This window comes from Spermophilus citellus (genome assembly GCF_964194105.1).
Source record: "Spermophilus citellus genome assembly, chromosome: 9".
NCBI lineage: Eukaryota > Metazoa > Chordata > Mammalia > Rodentia > Sciuridae > Spermophilus > Spermophilus citellus.
In genome coordinates, this window is record NC_138191.1 from 132,826,442 (window position 1) to 132,843,777 (window position 17,336).

Consider the following 17,336-nt stretch of genomic DNA (forward strand, 5'->3'; position numbering starts at 1 on the left):
GCCAGATGCGTAGACATTCCATGGACATACCTTACCTGCTTTTGTGTTTGTTTTGAGGCAGTCTTGCTGTGCGCTCAGGCTGGTTGTGAACTAGTGCTGGGACTATATGCACACACCACTACATTCAGCTCCTCACCCTTTTTTGGCTAAGTCTCTGTCCAAGTGAGTAGGGAGCATGTTTGTACCTTGTTGATTAATTGTTCACACTGACAGAGACCCAATCAAGTGGTTCTTTAGCCTTAAATTGCTTTTCTATTTTTGTACTGAGGATTGAGCCCAGGGGTGCTTAACCACTGAGCCACATTACCAGCACTTTTTATTTTTTGTTTTGAGACAGAGTCTCCCCAGGGCCTTGCTAATTTGCTGAGACTGGCAAACTTTGATCCTCTGCCTTAGCCTCTACGCTGCTAGGATTATAGGCATGTGTCACCAAGCCAACACTTACATTGCTTCTGGTTACTGTTCCTACCTGTTCTATTCAGGTAGTCCTTGGCCAGCTCAAATAATCTGAGGTGCATGTTGGTGATTGGATTAAATGAACCACAAGCAAGAAGAACCACTTCAGTTTTCTCTGATTTGTCCATGGTAAGAACTTGAAGTTGTTGCTCTAAATGGAAAACTCTGACATCTTCCTTGTTGTCTACAAAGGAAAAAGAAAATAAATCCAGTTATGTGATCATTAATAAATAAATCAATAAATCCATGTGATCATAGCCAACAATATTTGGCTATAATGATTATGCTAAATGAATTGCACAATTGGCATTATTTCCCCACCCCTCCTTTTTAACATAAATATGCAGCTCCTATCATAAAGGGAGGGAATCTCCTTCTCTATTCTTTGTGATTTGTTTTGCCCAAAAGAATGTGGGCAGGGGCTGGGGATGTGGCTCAGCGGTAGCGCGCTCGCCTGGCATGCGTGCGGCCCGGGTTCGATCCTCAGCACCACATACCAACAAAGATGTTGTGTCCGCCGAGAACTAAAAATAAATAAATAAATATTAAATATTCTCTCTCTCTCTCTCTCTCTAAAAAAAAAAAAACTTTGAAAAAAAAAAAAAAAGAATGTGGGCAGTAGCGATAGGATGCCAGCTCTGAGCCTAAGCCTCACAGACTGTCCATTTCCTGTTGCTATAATGGAACAGTAGAAGCAGGTGCTTTATAAAGAAAAGAAATTCAGGAGTTCCAAGAACATGATGCTGACTTCCTACTGAGGGTCCCAGGTTGTATCACAAGGTGGCAGAGAAGCAGAAAGGGAACCAGGCACATGCAGAAGGAACTAAGCACATATAAAGTGTTGTATAGTGTTGACCTTACTTTATAACAATCCATTCTCTTGAGAAGTCACCTCAGGGACCACCATGACCTAATTACCTTCCACTAGGGCCCACATTTTAAAGGTTCCACCACCTTCACATTGCCACACTGGAGACCAAGCTTCCAGCACATGAACTTTTGGGAGACTTAGTACCACATTCAAACCATAACAGAGGCATCGAACCCTTCTGTTTTCAGGACTGCCACCAGCCATGAAAACTAGCCCAAGCGAGCCTGCTGGAGTGTGGTGGAACTCGTAGAAGAGTGCTGGTGTCCTAGCAGATGGACAGCCAACCATGCAGTATGTGACTGCAGCCGTCCTAGGCCAGCCAAACCCAACTAACTTGAGCAGACAGGCAGTAAGTCTAGGTGGAATCAGCCAAACCCGGGTCAGGTCAGTAACTACCAGCTGACCCGACTCACAAGCAAAAATCAATGTTTTAGATAGATGCCACTCAAGTTTTGTGATTGTGTTATTGTGGTTATCAGAAACTGAGAGGATATTGTCATCTAACAAATATAAATCCTAACACCTGTCTTTAAAAACAGTATTTTCACCTCTTTGTCAACATGATCATGACATTATCATTTTTAAAAAATTTTATTTTTAGTTGTAGATGGACGTGATATCTTTATTTATTTATTTGGTGCTGAGGATGGAACCCAGCGCCACACATGTGAGGCAGGCACTCTACCACTGAGCTACAGCCCCAGCCCAACATTATCATTTTGCATGGAGTGAGATTTATAATCTACATATATCTTTGTTACATCATTCTATTTAATCTTTCTTAAACCCTAATGAAGTCATGCTAGATATCTGATTTAAAGTATTGAGGACGGAGTGCATTTCCTGGTGGAGCACTTTCCTAGCATATGCAGGCCTGGCTTTGATCTCCAGAACTGCCAAAAATAAAATGAAATAAAAGTTGAGGTGGTGAGGAAGTAGCTCAGTGGTGGAGTGCTTGCCTAGCATGCATGAGGCCCTGAGTTTGATCCCCAACACTGGAAAAACAAAAAACAAAACTGTAATACAATTTTACCAAACTTGTCCACCTATAGAAATCATAACGGGGGCTGGGGATGTGGCTCAAGCGGTAGCGCGCTCGCCTGGCATGCGTGCGGCCCGGGTTCGATCCTCAGCACCACATACAAACAAAGATGTTGTGTCCGCCGAGAACTAAAAAATAAATATTAAAAAATTCTCTCTCGGGGCTGGGGATGTGGCTCAACTAGTAGCGCGCTCGCCTGGAGTGCGTGCGGCCCGGGTTCGATCCTCAGCACCACATACCAACAAAGATGTTGTGTCCGCCAAGAACTAAAAAATAAATATTAAAAATAAAATTCTCTTCTAAAAAAAAATCTCTCTCTTTCTCTCTCTCCTCTCTCACTCTCTCTTTAAAAAAAAAAAAAAAGAAATCATAACATGGAAAAGGCCCACGATGAAAACAAACCACCATTCAATCCCCTCCCCCAGCTGCCTAAAGGCAACTACTCCTCACCTTTTCAGTTATTTCTCCTGCTAGATTCTACCATAATTCTACATTGTGAGCTTCTGATGCTATTTCTCAAGTTATCAAAATTACAGAGTTCCTAATGACATCCTCCTAAGATCTGTGAGGATTAGTTCTCATAATCCCTTGCTACTCTCTCCCAAACTTCCTGTATTGGCAGGAATCTCCAGAGAAATAGAGCCAAAGAACATATGTAATTAGGAGGAGAGATTGATCAGATTTTCTCAGAGGATCACAGAAGCTGAAAAGTTTTACAATGGCTGCCTCAGGCTTGAGACAGGGAAAGTGGCGGCCTCTCATCTCAAGAACCCAGAAGCAGCTGGTGTGGTGATGCACACCTGTAATCCCAGAGATTTTGGGAGGCTGAGGCAGGAGGATCACCAAGTTCAGGGTCAGCTTCAGCAATTTAGCAAGAACTTGAGAGACTCACTGAGATCCTATCTCAAAAAATACAAAGGCTGGGATGTAGCTCCATGGTAAAGACCCCTTGAGTTCAATTGCTAGTACTTAAATAAATAAATAGACCTCTGATTTGTGTGACCTTAATTCAATTACCTCTTTCAGTTTTCTCAACTGTAAAATGAAGATAGAGACAGAACCAATCTCAGTTATTTTGAGTAAGTTTTTATTTTGTGGTGCTGGGGGTGGAACCCAGGGCCTCAGCATGCTAAATTCTACTGCTGAGCTCTGCCCCAACCCTGAAGATTATTTCTCAGGATAATACATGGCCAAGTGTTCAGCATATTGCCTGTACCACTGTGTTAAAATGGATGCAAGCTGAAGACTTTGAGGAAAAGAATAATACTGATGATGGTGATGAGGCAGGACTGATTAGAAGAGCAAAACAAGAGAGAAAGATCAGCTACAAAGTAAGCACAGTTTCATTTAAGTAAATCTATGGGGTAAGAATTAAGAAAGAGATCTGAGGCCACCTCCAAACACACAGTAATCCCAGCTACTTTGAAGGCTGAGGCAGGATCATCTCCTGTGCCCAGCAGTTCAATGCCAGCCTGTGCAACATGATGAGACCACCATCTCAAAAAAAAAAAAAAAAAAAAAAAAAAAAAGGCTTAATGTAGGGATCACAGGGACAGTGCTAATTGTGCATAGGAAATAAAGGAAAGAACAGTCAGAATAGTCAGCATGGCATTAAGGAATGAGTTCAGTGGTGTACATGCCTATAATCCCAGGAACTTGGGAGGCTAAGACATGAGGATCACAAATTCAAGGCCAGTCTCTGCATTTTAGCAAGACCCTATCTCAAAACATAAACTGGGCTTGGTGGTGCATGCCTATAATCCCAGCAACTTGGGAGGCTGAAGCAGGAGTACTGCAAGTTCCAGGCCAACCTCAGCAATTTTTTTTTTTTTTGAGAGAGAGAGAGAGAGAATTTTGTAATATTTATTTTTTAGTTTTCAGCGGACACAACATCTTTATTTGTATGTGGTGCCGAGGATCGAACCCAGCACAGCGCGCATGCCAGGTGAGCGCGCTACCGCTTGAGCCACATCCCCAGCCCAACCTCAGCAATTTTTAAAAAATATTTCATTAGGGCTGGGGACATAGCTCAGTTGGTAGAGTGCTTGCCTTGCATGCACAAGGTCCTGGGTTCAATTCCCAGAACCAAAAACAACAACAACAACAAAACTTATTAGTTGTTGATGGACCTTTATTTATTTATATGTGATGCTGAGAATCGAATCCAGTGCCTCAAACATGCTAGGTAAGCGCTCTACCACTGAGCCATGACCCCAGCCAGCCTTAGCAAAAGAAGAGCTGAGGGTGGCTGACTGGAAGAGCACCCCTAGGTTCAATTCCCAGTATGGGAAAAAAATGAGCTAATAGGTAAGAAGGATTTAAATGCTCCCCCTTCAGTGACCATACCAAAGGATAATACCAGGGTTCACTTGGGGCTATACCCAACCCTGTCATCCCTATCCCTATCCCCATCCCAATCCAATTCCCATAAAAACTACCTTCTGCATTATAGTGGTGGTGAAGGCTTCCTTCCCACAGTACCCTGGGCCCTGCAGGGAAGCCACTGCGCCTGCTCTCCAGGACAGCGGTGCAGGGGCCAGGGATTCAGCTGATACTTGGTGTAGTCCTGGACCTGCCCATGTCAGGTTTCAGGCCTGCTCCCCAAGGGAGAGTAAGTGGGAAGACGGTAAGGCTGAGAGCATGATGTGGGGGCTCAGGGGAGCTGCCTGTGGTCCTGAAACTGACTTCAGAGCCAGAGATGAACAAAGCCCTGAGCCCCAGTGTGTCCTGAGGGAGGAGTTCAGGTTTCAGATTCTGCCTGGGGGATGGGGAGGGGCAGCGGGAAGATGATCTTTCGTCTTTGTCCCTTGTCAACACACTCTTGATTGGTTTTGAATACCCAGCAGTTTCATTAGTTCACTGTGAACCCAGCCAGCCTGAGCTCAGACTGGACTCTAGACCTTAAAGTCACAGAAGAGTTAAGTCAGAGTGTGCTCCTGCAAGAGCAGTCTGTCCTGCAACGGCAGGTGACGAACAGTAGTTTGAAAGCCTGGTGGGAATTGTTCTTGATCATCCTTGCTTTGCTCCAGGTGCTCCAGGGCCAGGGTCACCATGATTCACTTCTGTTTGGCCCACACAGCCTACTACTTGCACTGCTGGCTGCCCAGATCGCATCAGCTCAGACTGTAAGTGTCCCTCCCTACCCACTGTAACAGAGTAGAGTTCATTTCTTCTGAGGCAATCTTGAAGTTTAACTAAAACTTACTTTTAATTTTTAAATCATTGATCTTTTCAAGTTTTAAAAACATTGAGGTGTGAACATTAAAACATTTAATAAACAGTTTTTAAAACATCAACTCTTTCAAAGAAAACAGTGCTGGTCTTGGTTGTGCAGCCTGTAATCCCAGTTCCTCTGGAGGCTGAGGCAGGAGGATCACAAGTTCCTAGCCTCAGCAATTTAGCGAGATCCTATCTCAAAATAAAAGGGCTTGGGATGCGGTTCAGTGTTAAAGTGCCCCAGGTTTAATCCCCAGTCCAAAAAAAAAAAAAAATTGGTAACCCTGTGGCTTTCCTTTGTCACATTTTCAGATGCTCAGTATAATTAAACTTATGTTGGCCAATTGTTGAATAATATGATTGACTTGATCATCTCTCAAGATTTACAACCATAAAAGAATAGTATTTCTTTCAAAATAGTAAATTTAAGGGGCTGGGGACATAGCTCGGTAGGTAGAGTGCTTGCCTTTCATGCCCAAGGCCCTGGGTTCAATCCCCAGCACCACCAAAAAATAAGAAACAAAACACTCCAAAAATTTAAGCATATATCTATATTCTTATTCCAACAATGCTATGGTTAGCCAGGTGTGGTGGTACACACCTGTAATCCTAGTGGCTCAGGAGGCTAAGGCAGGAGGATTGTGAATTCAAAGCCAACCTCAGCAACTTATTGAGGCCCTAAACAACTCAGTGAGACCGTATCTCTAAATAAAATACAAAAAGGGGTTGGGAATGTGATGGCTCAGTGGTTAAGTGCCCCTGAGTTCAATCCCTTGTACCCCAAAAAAACAAACAAACAAAACAAAAAAAACAAAGCTATGGTTGCTTTAAATATTTTGGAGGTATATTTTGTTTTTTATAAGGTCATTTTTTATTGGTTTACTATAATTTTACATAATAGTGGAGGTACATTTTGAAGTTTTATATATTTTTTTTCTTCTTTGTAGTATTGGGGAATTAACCCAGGGCTGTGTAAATGCTAGGCAAAGCTTTACCACTGAGCTACACCCCAGCCACTTTTATTTTGAGACAGGGTCTTGCTAAATTGCCGAGGCGGGCTTCAAACTTGTAATCCCCCTGCCTCAGTCTCCCAAGGAGCTGGGTAAATTATACATTCTTTTGAGTTAATTCACTTGAAAGATAGATTTGCTTTCTTTCTATAAACACCCTGAAGTCATTCAGTATTAAACCCAATTAGTAAACAAGCAAAAGGAATATAGTTTATGGTGAAGAGATAGAATATTTCTTTTTTAAAAAATATTTATCTTTTAATTGTAGTTGGATACAATACCTTTATTTTGTTTATTTATTTTTATGTGGTGCTGAGGATCGAACCCAGAGGCTTGCACGAGCCAGGAAAGCGCTCTACCACTGAGCCACAACCCCAGCCCCCCCGGACTATTTCTTAATAAGGAAGATTTACTTATATGTACACCACAGAAACCATACATATAAAGTGAAAAGAATTTCAGAAACGTTTTGAGCAGTGACAGTGACTGTCACTTCGCTGTATGGCTGTGGCAGGTGGGCTAATTAGGTTTATTATTGCACGATAATGCAAATCATCTGGCACAAGGCAGAGCTGGCAGAGGTGTGGCTGACAGTCCCAGACCTAGGTTCAGATTCTATTTGTATCACTACTACCTGCTGTCGGTCACTGGACAAGTCACTCAAAACTTTCCATCTTGGTTTCCTCATTTATAAAATGGGGACCCAAGCTGGGTACATCTGTAGTCCTGGCTATCTGGGAGGCTGAATTGGGAGGATCTCCTGAGCCCAAGAGTTGGAAATCAGCCTGGGAACTAATAAGAAAGAAAAGGATGGAGACCTATAGTTTTTTTTTTTTTTTTTTTTTTTTTTTAGTACCAAGGATTGAACTCAGGGGTGTTCAGCCATTGAGCCACATCCCAGCCCTATCTTGTATTTTATTTAGAGACAGGGTCTCACTGAGTTGCTTAGTACCTCGCTCTTGCTAAGGCTGGCTTTGAATTCCTGTCTCAGCCTCCCTAGTCCCTGGGATTATAGGTGTGTACCACCACACTCGGCAAGACCTATAGTTGTTTTTTTTTTTAAGAGAGAGAGAGAGAAGAAAGAAAGATTTTTTTTTTAGAGAGAGAGAATTTTATATATATATATATATATTTTTTTTTTAGTTTTCTTTTTTCGGCGGACACAACATCTCTGTTTGTATGTGGTGCTGAGGATCGAACCCCGGCCACACGCATGCCAGGCGAGTGCGCTACCGCTTGAGCCACATCCCCAGCCCTGAGAGAGAGATTTTTTTAATATTTATTTTTCAGTTTTCAGTGGACGCAACATCTTTATTTTATTTTTTATGTGGTGCTGAGGATGGAACCCAGCACCCCGTGCTACCACTTAAGCCACACCTCCAGCCCAAGGCTTATAGTTCTTAACTCATAGAATTTTTGAGTTAATTTTGTGCATATTAAATGACAATGCATAAAAATATTTGATACATTTATCCACCAATTATGAATATTTATTTTTTTAGTTCTCGGCGGACACAACATTTTTGTTTGTATGTGGTGCTGAGGATTGAACCCGGGCCGCACGCATGCCAGGCGAGCGCGCTACCGCTTGAGCCACATCCCCAGCCCAATTATGGATATTTTTATATTATAAATTTTCTTTTGTATTAATAACCTAATATTATTTATGGGTTATAATAGCTATTATTCATATTCTTATTGGAGAACTATTAGATATAATTTTATTCTAATGGAATGGACCTCAATTCATCCTTGTTACGTTTCAAACTTCATCTCTATGGTTTGATTATTATGAAATAGAACCTGCATTTGCTTGAAGTCATTTTATTACCAGACAAGGTAAAAATGTTACCCACTGTGTACCCTGCAGCAAGGTGACAGTGTTCTTGTTTGGCATCACCTCTCTGGTTCTCCAGTTCTACGTTCTGCTAAGGTAAGTTCCACCTGCAGCTCAGCATGCAGGTCTTACCTGGGGAGGCGGTCTGGGTGTTGTCTCTGATTCCTGCAACATGTTTAACTGCAGCCTGCCCCATTGTTTCTGCCTCTATTATCCACGGCAGTCACCATTCACCTCTTTGAAAAGTTTAAAATCTCCACACAACAAGGATAGCTGGGATTTGAGCAGACTAGTTGATCAACCCTTACTTCTTCTAGTATAAGAAGCCATTAAATGGGAGACAATGAGGATGCCAGTGTTATTTATGAATTCCCTAGAGACCAGTCCCAACAGTCTGGTATCAGCTAATGTCTGCAGGGCTGAGGACTACATGGGTACACTCAACCAGATTAAGATTTGATATGTTATTTCAGATTCTATGGTGAAAATGAATCTTGGCAGAAACAACCAAATCAGGCTGGGTGTGGTGGTACGCGCCTGTAATCCCAGCAATGTGGGAGGCTGAGTCAGGAGGCCTGCAAGTTTGAGGCCAGCCTGAGAATTTTAGTGAGACTCTGTCTCAAAAATAAAATAAAATAAAATAAAAAGTGCTGGAGATGTAATTCAGTGATAAAGCACCTCAGGCTCAATCCCCAGCACTCCCCACCAAGAAAAAAGACAAACAGCCAGTTAATTTCATCACTGAGCAAATGAGGCAAATACAACTTGATTCGTTTAAAATAAAAAACTGCGATCCTAAAAATGCGAAATTCTAAAAAATATGAAAACTGAGAATCCAGTTGAGGAGGGAAAGCTTCAGAGCTAGTTGTAAGTAGCCTAACTCAAATCAACCAAGTCTCAGGACAGGGGATTCATGTGCAAGAAGGTATGTTTCTTTACAAGGTCGGAATTTCCACAAATATCAAATTAGAATGAATTAGAAAAGTGGTAAACATTTGTTCACTGATTTAGACTATTGGTAACTGTCACTATTAACCAAGTTCTAAAAAGAGAAGTGAGTTTCCTGGAGCCAAGATGAACCTTAGCACCAGAATTAAGATTAGGAATCAAGGATTACGGCTTGGGAGGCTAAGACAGGAGGATTGCAGGTTCAAAGCCAGCCTCAGCAAAAAAGTGAGCAATTCAGTGTGACCCTGCTTCTAAATAAAATACAAAATAGGCCTGGAGATGTGGCTCAGTGGTTGAGTGCCCCTGAGTTCAATCCCCAGTACCAAAAAAGAAAAAAAAAAAAAAAAAACAAAGGGTTGGTGCCTTCTGTGTAGTGCTTAGAGGATTTCTTATAATAGGTCATGAATTCCATGTCAACCACATTATTGAATTCTAGGCCCAGATCATCTCGATACTGCAGTCAACCTCTCCTGACCAACCTGGTGGGTAACATCATCTTTACTTTCTTCACAATTGGTAAGTGTGCTGTCAGCTGCCCACCACTCACCAGATTTCTCCCATTTGCTAGACACTGCTAGAACACAAATGGCTAAGATAGGGTTTTCTGCTTTTCAGGCTCACAGACTGGATATTAAGAAAAAAAATTCACATTTAAAGTTCAGGTGACCAGAAAATTTTAAACATTCCCTTGTACCTCTTGCAGCTGTACAAAATTTTTGACTATGAAACCTAATAAGTTTGTATTTAGTCTAATACAAATGCTTTAAGTTGTAAAATTCTTTAAGGTTATAGTACTAAAGTACCAAATCTAGTTATTCACTAAATAAATGGTTATTAAGCAAGAGATGATAGAGGGACTGGGTGTATGGTAGTGGCATGCCTATAATCCCAGTGACTGGGAGGCTGAGGCAGGAGGATGGTGAGTTTGAGGCCAGCCTGGGCAATTTATTGTGACATTATCTCAAAAACAAACAGATAAATACAGCTGGGGAAGTACATCAGGAGTAGAGTGCTTGTGGGAATGTGTAAGACCCTGGGTTCAATCCCTAGAAACACACACACACACACACACACACACACACAAACAAAAAAAAAAAAAAGAAAGAAAGAGATTATACTGGTTAGGGAAATAGGGTCATTGACAACTTGAAGCAAAAAAGCATCACTGAATGGCTGAGGCTATAACTCAGTGGTAGAGCTCTTGCCTCGCCTACTCAAGGTCCTGGGTTTTATTCCCAGCATAACAAAACAAAAACATGAAGAGTGTATCGCTGAAATGTGAAGTTTTAGGAATATTGTAATCCATAGATTTCACTATACTTTCCTTTGTGGACACATATAAGAGTAATGAACGGCGGAGGAGCTGAGGGTGTATCTCATTGGTGGCATGAGTGGTCAGCATAAGCAGAGCCCCAAGTTCCATCCCCAGCACTGAAATTCTATGTTGAATTTTTTAAAAATAAAGTATTTATTGTTGTAGACCTAGAAGAGAGTCTTTTACAACTCCACAAGAGGCAGTATAGTATAATGGGGAAGGGTTTTAGAGGTCAGTCCAAATATTCACTCTATAATCAATGATGAGTTACTTAAATCTCTTCGAGACTCCCTTTGATTATTTATAAATTGGTGATAGAAATACTTGCACCATAGTTTTGATGTAAAGTTTAATTGAGAAGAATCACTTAAAATAAAATAAAGAAACCAGGGGCTGGGGATGTGGCTCAAGCGGTAGCGCGCTCGCCTGGCATGCGTGCGGCCCGGGTTCGATTCTCAGCACCACATACCAACAAAGATGTTGTGTCCGCCAATAACTAAAAAATAAATATTAAAAAAAAAAAACACCAGTCTTTAAAAAAATAAATAAATAAAATAAAGAAACCAAAGCCAGTTATTATTATTAGCATTGCACATATCAAAGGAAAACCTTTGGGCTGGGGATGTGGCTCAAGCGGTAGTGCGCTCGCCTGGCATGCGTGCGGCCCAGGTTTGATCCTCAGCACCACATACCAACAAAGATGTTGTGTCCGCCGAGAACTAAAAAAATAAATATTAAAAATTCTCTCTCTCCTCTCTCTCTTTAAAAAAAAAAACAAAGGAAAACCTTAGTCTAGCTAGATTTTGTGCATTTCTGTTCCATAGGAGCAAAGTAGGAAAGCAATTTAGATTTGGGTTGGGGAAGTGGCTCTTTGGAAAATCGCTTGCTAAGCGCTTTCATGAGATCCTGGGTTTCATCCCTAGTACCACAACCACAACAACGACAACAAAAACATCAACTGCAAATTATATTTAGATGTGCACTCAAGAATATGATTCTGAGGTGATTAACCTGGTAAGCCAATGCTGTCCTCTCCCTTTTAGGTCTTACTGTGCTGCTTCTGCAGATGGAACCAGTCCCACGAGCACTGAAGAGGATGCTTTGTGTATTTGGTGCAGGATCCTTCAGTGAAGGAGTCTGCACCATGGTGTTAACAATTTTGGCATCAGACTGTGTACGTTTTTAAATACTGACTCTCTAAAGGCTCATCTTAATCTGAAAGTTTGGCTATAAACAATATGCCATTAGTCTTCAATATTTATTTTTTATTTACAACAAAAATAAAGATATGTAGAAATGGAATTCCTAATTAGTCACGTCACAGTTAAAACATTTTTCTGGGGAGGTTAAAAACATTCTATAAGAGGCTGAGGGTGTAGCTCAGTGGTACAGAGCAGGCTTAGCATGCACAAGACCCTGGGTTCCATCCCCAGCATCCACCACCACCACCAAAAAAATAAAAAAGAAAAATTCTACAAGCGATTTTTAAAAAATGTTCTTTCTTTTTTTCTTTTTGATGGTACCGGGGATCAAACCCACGGTGCTCTATCATTGAGCTACACCCCAGTGTCTTATTTTTAATAGTGTTCTGATTAAGACAAAATATTCCTCACAGTGCTCTTCCCTTCTCGAATACAGGAAAAAACAACCCCTGAACTTTACTACTTGTCAGTGCTGCTGTCAGTGGGCAGCCTGGTGTCTACAGGTAAGCAAACCCGTGCCCCATGTGGCTGTACCTGTCGGATGCTCACCAGTCCTTCCAGGAAAGTACCTATTCACTGAGAAGGAGCATTCTATTGCAGGGGAAGCCCGGGCTCTTCTCATGGCAGGCACTCGAAGAGCCAAAAAGCGTGAAAAGCAAAGGAAAAGGGAATTTAGGAGGGGATATAAAACCATCCTCTCCCCTTATTTCCACTCTACTTAACTAGAGTCCATTCTCTACCCTCCAGTTCTTTTCTCAGGCATGGGGCTCATCCAGCTGTCCAGGGTGACCTGCCCAAGGCCAGAGGCTAAAGCGACAGTATGAATTTGACCTTCAAGGGGGGATATTAGAGGATAGGAAAGGTAGCAGAATACAACAATTACTAATATGGCATTAGGTAAAAATGTGGATGTGTAACCAATGTGATTCTGCAATCTGTATTTGGGGTAAAAATGGGAGTTCATAACCCACTTGAATCTAATGTATGAAATACGATATGTCAAGAGCTTTGTAATGTTTTGAGCAACCAATAAAAAAAAATGAATTTGACCTTCAAGTCCTGCTGGTCTCTAACCTCAGATAATACATCCCAGGAAGGCCAAGCCTGTCCCACCAGCACTGCCACATGTCAGCAAGCAGGTGATCATCTCCTGCTTTGCTGCTTCTTGAGGAAATGATCAGCTGAACACTATGGCCAACTACAGGAGGCACGCCAAGACCAGTCACTTGGAAGAAAATTGTTTTTAAGTATTAATGAGCACTTTCAGGTATAAATAGGAATAGGTCTACTGAAATCACAGGATTGCCATCACAATAAACTCACCCCAGAGGAGAATCTCTGGGGTGGTTTTCAAGGTCATTATTTTGACTTTCTAAACCTTATTATTATTATTTTTTAATATTTATCTTTTTAGTTTTAGTTGTACACAATACTTTCTTATTTATTTATTTTTATGTGGTACTGAGGATCGAACCCAGGGCCTTGTGCATGTTAGGCGAGTGCTCTACCACTGAGCCACAACCCCAGCCCCTTATTATTATTTTGTCCAATAAAGTTAGTAGTATCTGCTGGATGAATGCTATAGAAATAAATGCAGATAAGCAAGGACGTGGTGGCCCATGCCTGTAATCCCAGTGGCTCTGGAGGTTGAGGCAGAATCAGGATTGTGAGTTCAAAGCCAGCCTCAGCAAAAGTGAGGTGCTAAACAACTCAGTGAGACCCTGTCTCTAAATAAAACACAAAATAGGGCTGGGGTTTTGGCTCATCGGTTGAGTGCCCCTGAGTTCAATCCCTGATACCCACCCCCCAAAAAAACAACAACAAAAAAAAAAACCCAGAAAACGAAAGGAAAATACAAATCTTAATAATCAACAAAGGTTTAGTTTTGAAAGAACACAATGATTCAGACTGCATATTTGAATGAGGCTAACTTGTTGCTTCTTGAAAAATGTAGTGCAAGAGGCTGGGGTTATGGGTTAGTGGTAGAGTGCTCCCCTAGCACATGTGAGGCCGATGGTTCGATCCTCAGCACCACATAAAAATAAACAAAATAAAGGTATTGTGTACAACTAAAAAATAAATATTACAAAAAATGTAGTGTGAGCTGGGCCTGGTGGCGCATGCCTGCAATCCCAGCGGCTCAGGAGGCTGAGGAAGAAGGATCATGAGTTCAAAGCCAGCCTCAGAAATAGCAAGGTGCTAAGCAGCTCAGTGAGACCCTGTCTCTAAATAAAAAGTACGAAATAGGGCTGGGGATGTGGCTCAGTGGTTGAGTGCCCCTGAATTCAACCTCTGATACCCTCCCCAAAAAAGGGTTGGAGAAAAAGCTCAGTGGTAAAACATGCCTGGATTCAGTCCCTAGTAGTGCCACCCTCCCCACTCCACCCCTGCCCGCCCCAAAATGCACTGAGATATTTTGGAGTAAAAATAATAATCTCTTCCCTCTGGATTACAACAATCTTTTGCATTGATGGTCAGTTGTTTTCTAGAGAAAATAGCTAATTGATCCACATCATGTCTTGTTACTTACTTCTATGTGTATACAGATTCTGAGGCATTTTAAACAGAGGCTAGTTACACAAATGCTCTCACGTTAGAACCCGGGGCTCTTAAGGGGCCCCAGCCCTTTATGTTTTTTGATTTGAAACAGGGCTTTGCTAAGTTGCTGAGGCTAGCTTAGTTCCATTTTTTTAATATTTATTTTTTAGTTGTAGATGGACACAATATCTTTGTTTATTTTTATGTGGTGCCGAGGATCGAACCCAGGGCCTCGCACGTGCTAGGCTAGTGCTCTACCGCTGAGCCACAACCCTAGCTCCTACTTTTTTTAAATATTCATTTTTTTAGTTATAGGCAGACATGATATCTTTATTTTATTTTCATGTGGTGCTGAGGATCGAACCCAGTGCCACGCATGCTAGGCGAGCGCTCTACCTTTGAGCCACAACCCCAGGCCTAGTTCCACTTCTTGAGGAAAAGAACAACATTTAATGGCAGGAGAAATTCAGTATAAACATCTCCCAACACATTATGACAGGCATAGCACCTTGACAGATGGAAAAGACTATCATTCATCCGTTTCTCTGTCCAGGTATAGATAGAGGGGGAGGTTACCAATAGAAGCACACCATCTATCTACCCTGCAGTTTTCTCCCCCACCCCACGGTACTGGGGATGGAACATAGGAGTGCTCTGCCACTGAGCCACATCTCCAGCCCTTTTTCTTTTTTATTTTGAGATAGGGTCTTACTAAATTGCCCAGGTTGGACTCAGACTTACATTCCTCCTGTGTCAGCCTCCCAAGTTTCTGGGATTATAGGCCCTTGGCTATATCACAGTTTCTGAGCACCTTCCAATCCCAGACTTAGTGCTAAAAATTAGGTACTAACCACCTGAATAATACACATTAAAAATGAAATTTCCTTTAAATAATTGTATTATTTAATCATCAACAGAAACAATTTATAACAAAACAGCTTTTACTTTTCCAGACCTCATTAACCAAAATATTAAAATATTGAATGTCAAGATAGTATTCTTGATAGTATTTCAAGAAAGTACTCAAGATAGCATTTCAAGATAGTATTCTTTACTGGGCATGGTGGCCTATAATCCCAGGAACTCAGGAGGCCATCTCAGAAGGATTGCCAGTTTGAGGCCAGCCTCAGGAATCTGGTGAGACCCTTATCAAAATAAAAATGGTTGGGTGTGGAGCTCAGTGGTAGAACAATCCTGGGTTCTATGTCTGATACTGTCCAAAAGAAAATATGTGGCCAGTGTGATTTGCTAATAGATGGAATGTGAACTGTGAAAGAAGCAACAAGTGTGATTATAAAAACTTTTGGCAGAAGCAACTAAAAGAACAGCACTGCCTAAACTGAGGGGAAAAAAACATGGCCACGATAGGTTTAGGGGGAAGATCAGCCCAGGGCAGGGAGTGTAGCTTGGTAGTAGAGTACTGGCCTAGTGTGCACAGGCCCTGGGTTCAATCCTTAATACGTGCGCGCACACACACACAAACCTGAAGATAAGAAAAAAGGCTGAATTTTGGGCTCTTCCTTACACTTACTAAACCAATTTATTTATTTAATTTATTTACTTAAGATCCCCACCTGAGCCAGGCATGGTGGCGCATGCCTGTAATCCCAGTGGCTTGGGAGGCTAAGGCCAGACGATCTGTAGTTCAAAACCAGTCCTGGCAACTTAGAGCAAGACCTTGTTTCTAAATTATATATATATGGCTGAGGATGTGGCTTAGTTGTTAAGTGTCCTTGGGTTCAATCCCTGGTTTCAATAAAAAAAAAAAAATCCTCAACTAATTGTATAGATAGTTAAGTTTTAAAACACTGCTCTGGAACAATTTTAAAAACAAAGCTGTTTTGTTTATAAATTCTTTCTGTTGATTAAATAATTATTTCAAGGAAATTTCAGTTTTAATGTGTATTATTCAGGTTTTTAGTTCCTAATTTTTAGCATTAAGTCTGGGATGTGGAAGGTGCTCAGAAACTAGAATATAGCTAAGCACCAGAACACCAAAAAAGTACACACTGTAGTATTGTAGTCGTTTGGTCTAGATGAGAGACAATGAAAGGTAAAAACAGGATGGTGTCAAGAGTTTGCAACCAGTCCAGCTAATTGACTGAAGGAAGGAAGAAATAGGAAAAGAATAATATTTCTTACTTGAGTGACTGATCAGTTGCATGCCTCTAGACAGAGAGGAGGAGAGGGAACACAGGGTAGAAGGGATAAAGATAGCAACTACGGTAGTAGCCGGCTTGGTGGTACATGCCTGTAATCCCAGCCTCATTCCCTCTTAAAATTGGGAGCCATCTTGCCACAGAGCCATGAAAAGCTAATTTCGGCTTTACTGTAATTTACTGTAAATTCTGAACTAGCTTGGATTGCTTGCCCGTGCCTTGAACTCACCCATGCCTGGCTCTCTGACCAGATAGCAGCTCTCTCTGAAACTTTAGTGATGCCTCATAAATCTTGGCCTTCCCTGGCCGGATAACGACCCTCTCTGAGGCTCTAATGACCTTCATAAATTCTGATGTCGGGGCCAGCAAAAATGTAAACTAGCCTTTGTGTTATGCTCCTCAGAGTTTTGTTATCTGTAACCTGCCTCCCTTTTGTGTAACTTTCTGGGCTATGAAGCTGGGCTGCAAGAAAGCTGCAGTGCTGTCCTGTTCCCGCGATTATTGTTGGGAGAGGCAGCCCGGTTGGTCGAAATAATAAGCTTGCTTTAATTTGATTTTAATTGGAATCAGTGGTCTTTTCTTTGCGTCCTGGTCTAACAAGAGGCTGAGGCCAGCCTCACTAACTTAGCAAGACCCTGTTTCAAAACAAAAAAAGGGCTGAAGATGTAACTCAGTGGTTAGGTGCCCTTGGGTCCAATCCCAGGTACAAAAGGGAAAAAAAAAAAAAAAGATAACGACTACT

General features: G+C 41.6%; 2 protein-coding genes across 5 annotated transcripts in view; one reads left to right on the top strand and one right to left on the bottom strand.

Moving 5' to 3' along the window:
- The window catches only part of NMNAT1 (nicotinamide nucleotide adenylyltransferase 1), a 30,007-nt gene that overhangs the window by 9,366 nt on the left and 3,305 nt on the right, over window positions 1–17,336 (bottom strand). For 3 of the 4 annotated variants that reach the window (XM_081308719.1, XM_081308720.1, XM_081308721.1), the window contains exon 2: window positions 470–640. In XM_081308719.1, coding sequence (XP_081164845.1) covers window positions 470–584 — 115 coding nt within the window. In that variant the 5' untranslated portion in view covers window positions 585–640. Of the gene's footprint in view, window positions 1–469; window positions 641–12,431; window positions 12,453–17,336 lie in introns of those variants that run through there. The other variant, XM_081308718.1, reaches the window with a different exon arrangement.
- Window positions 5,421–13,129, top strand: LOC308657200 (uncharacterized protein; the record flags this gene model as incomplete). The annotated part of the gene is made up of 6 exons (XM_081308726.1): window positions 5,421–5,494; window positions 8,466–8,528; window positions 9,817–9,896; window positions 11,739–11,869; window positions 12,334–12,400; window positions 12,645–13,129. The coding sequence occupies 6 exons, from the start codon at window positions 5,421–5,423 to the stop codon at window positions 12,719–12,721; spliced, it is 492 nt and encodes a 163-aa protein (XP_081164852.1). The 3' UTR covers window positions 12,722–13,129.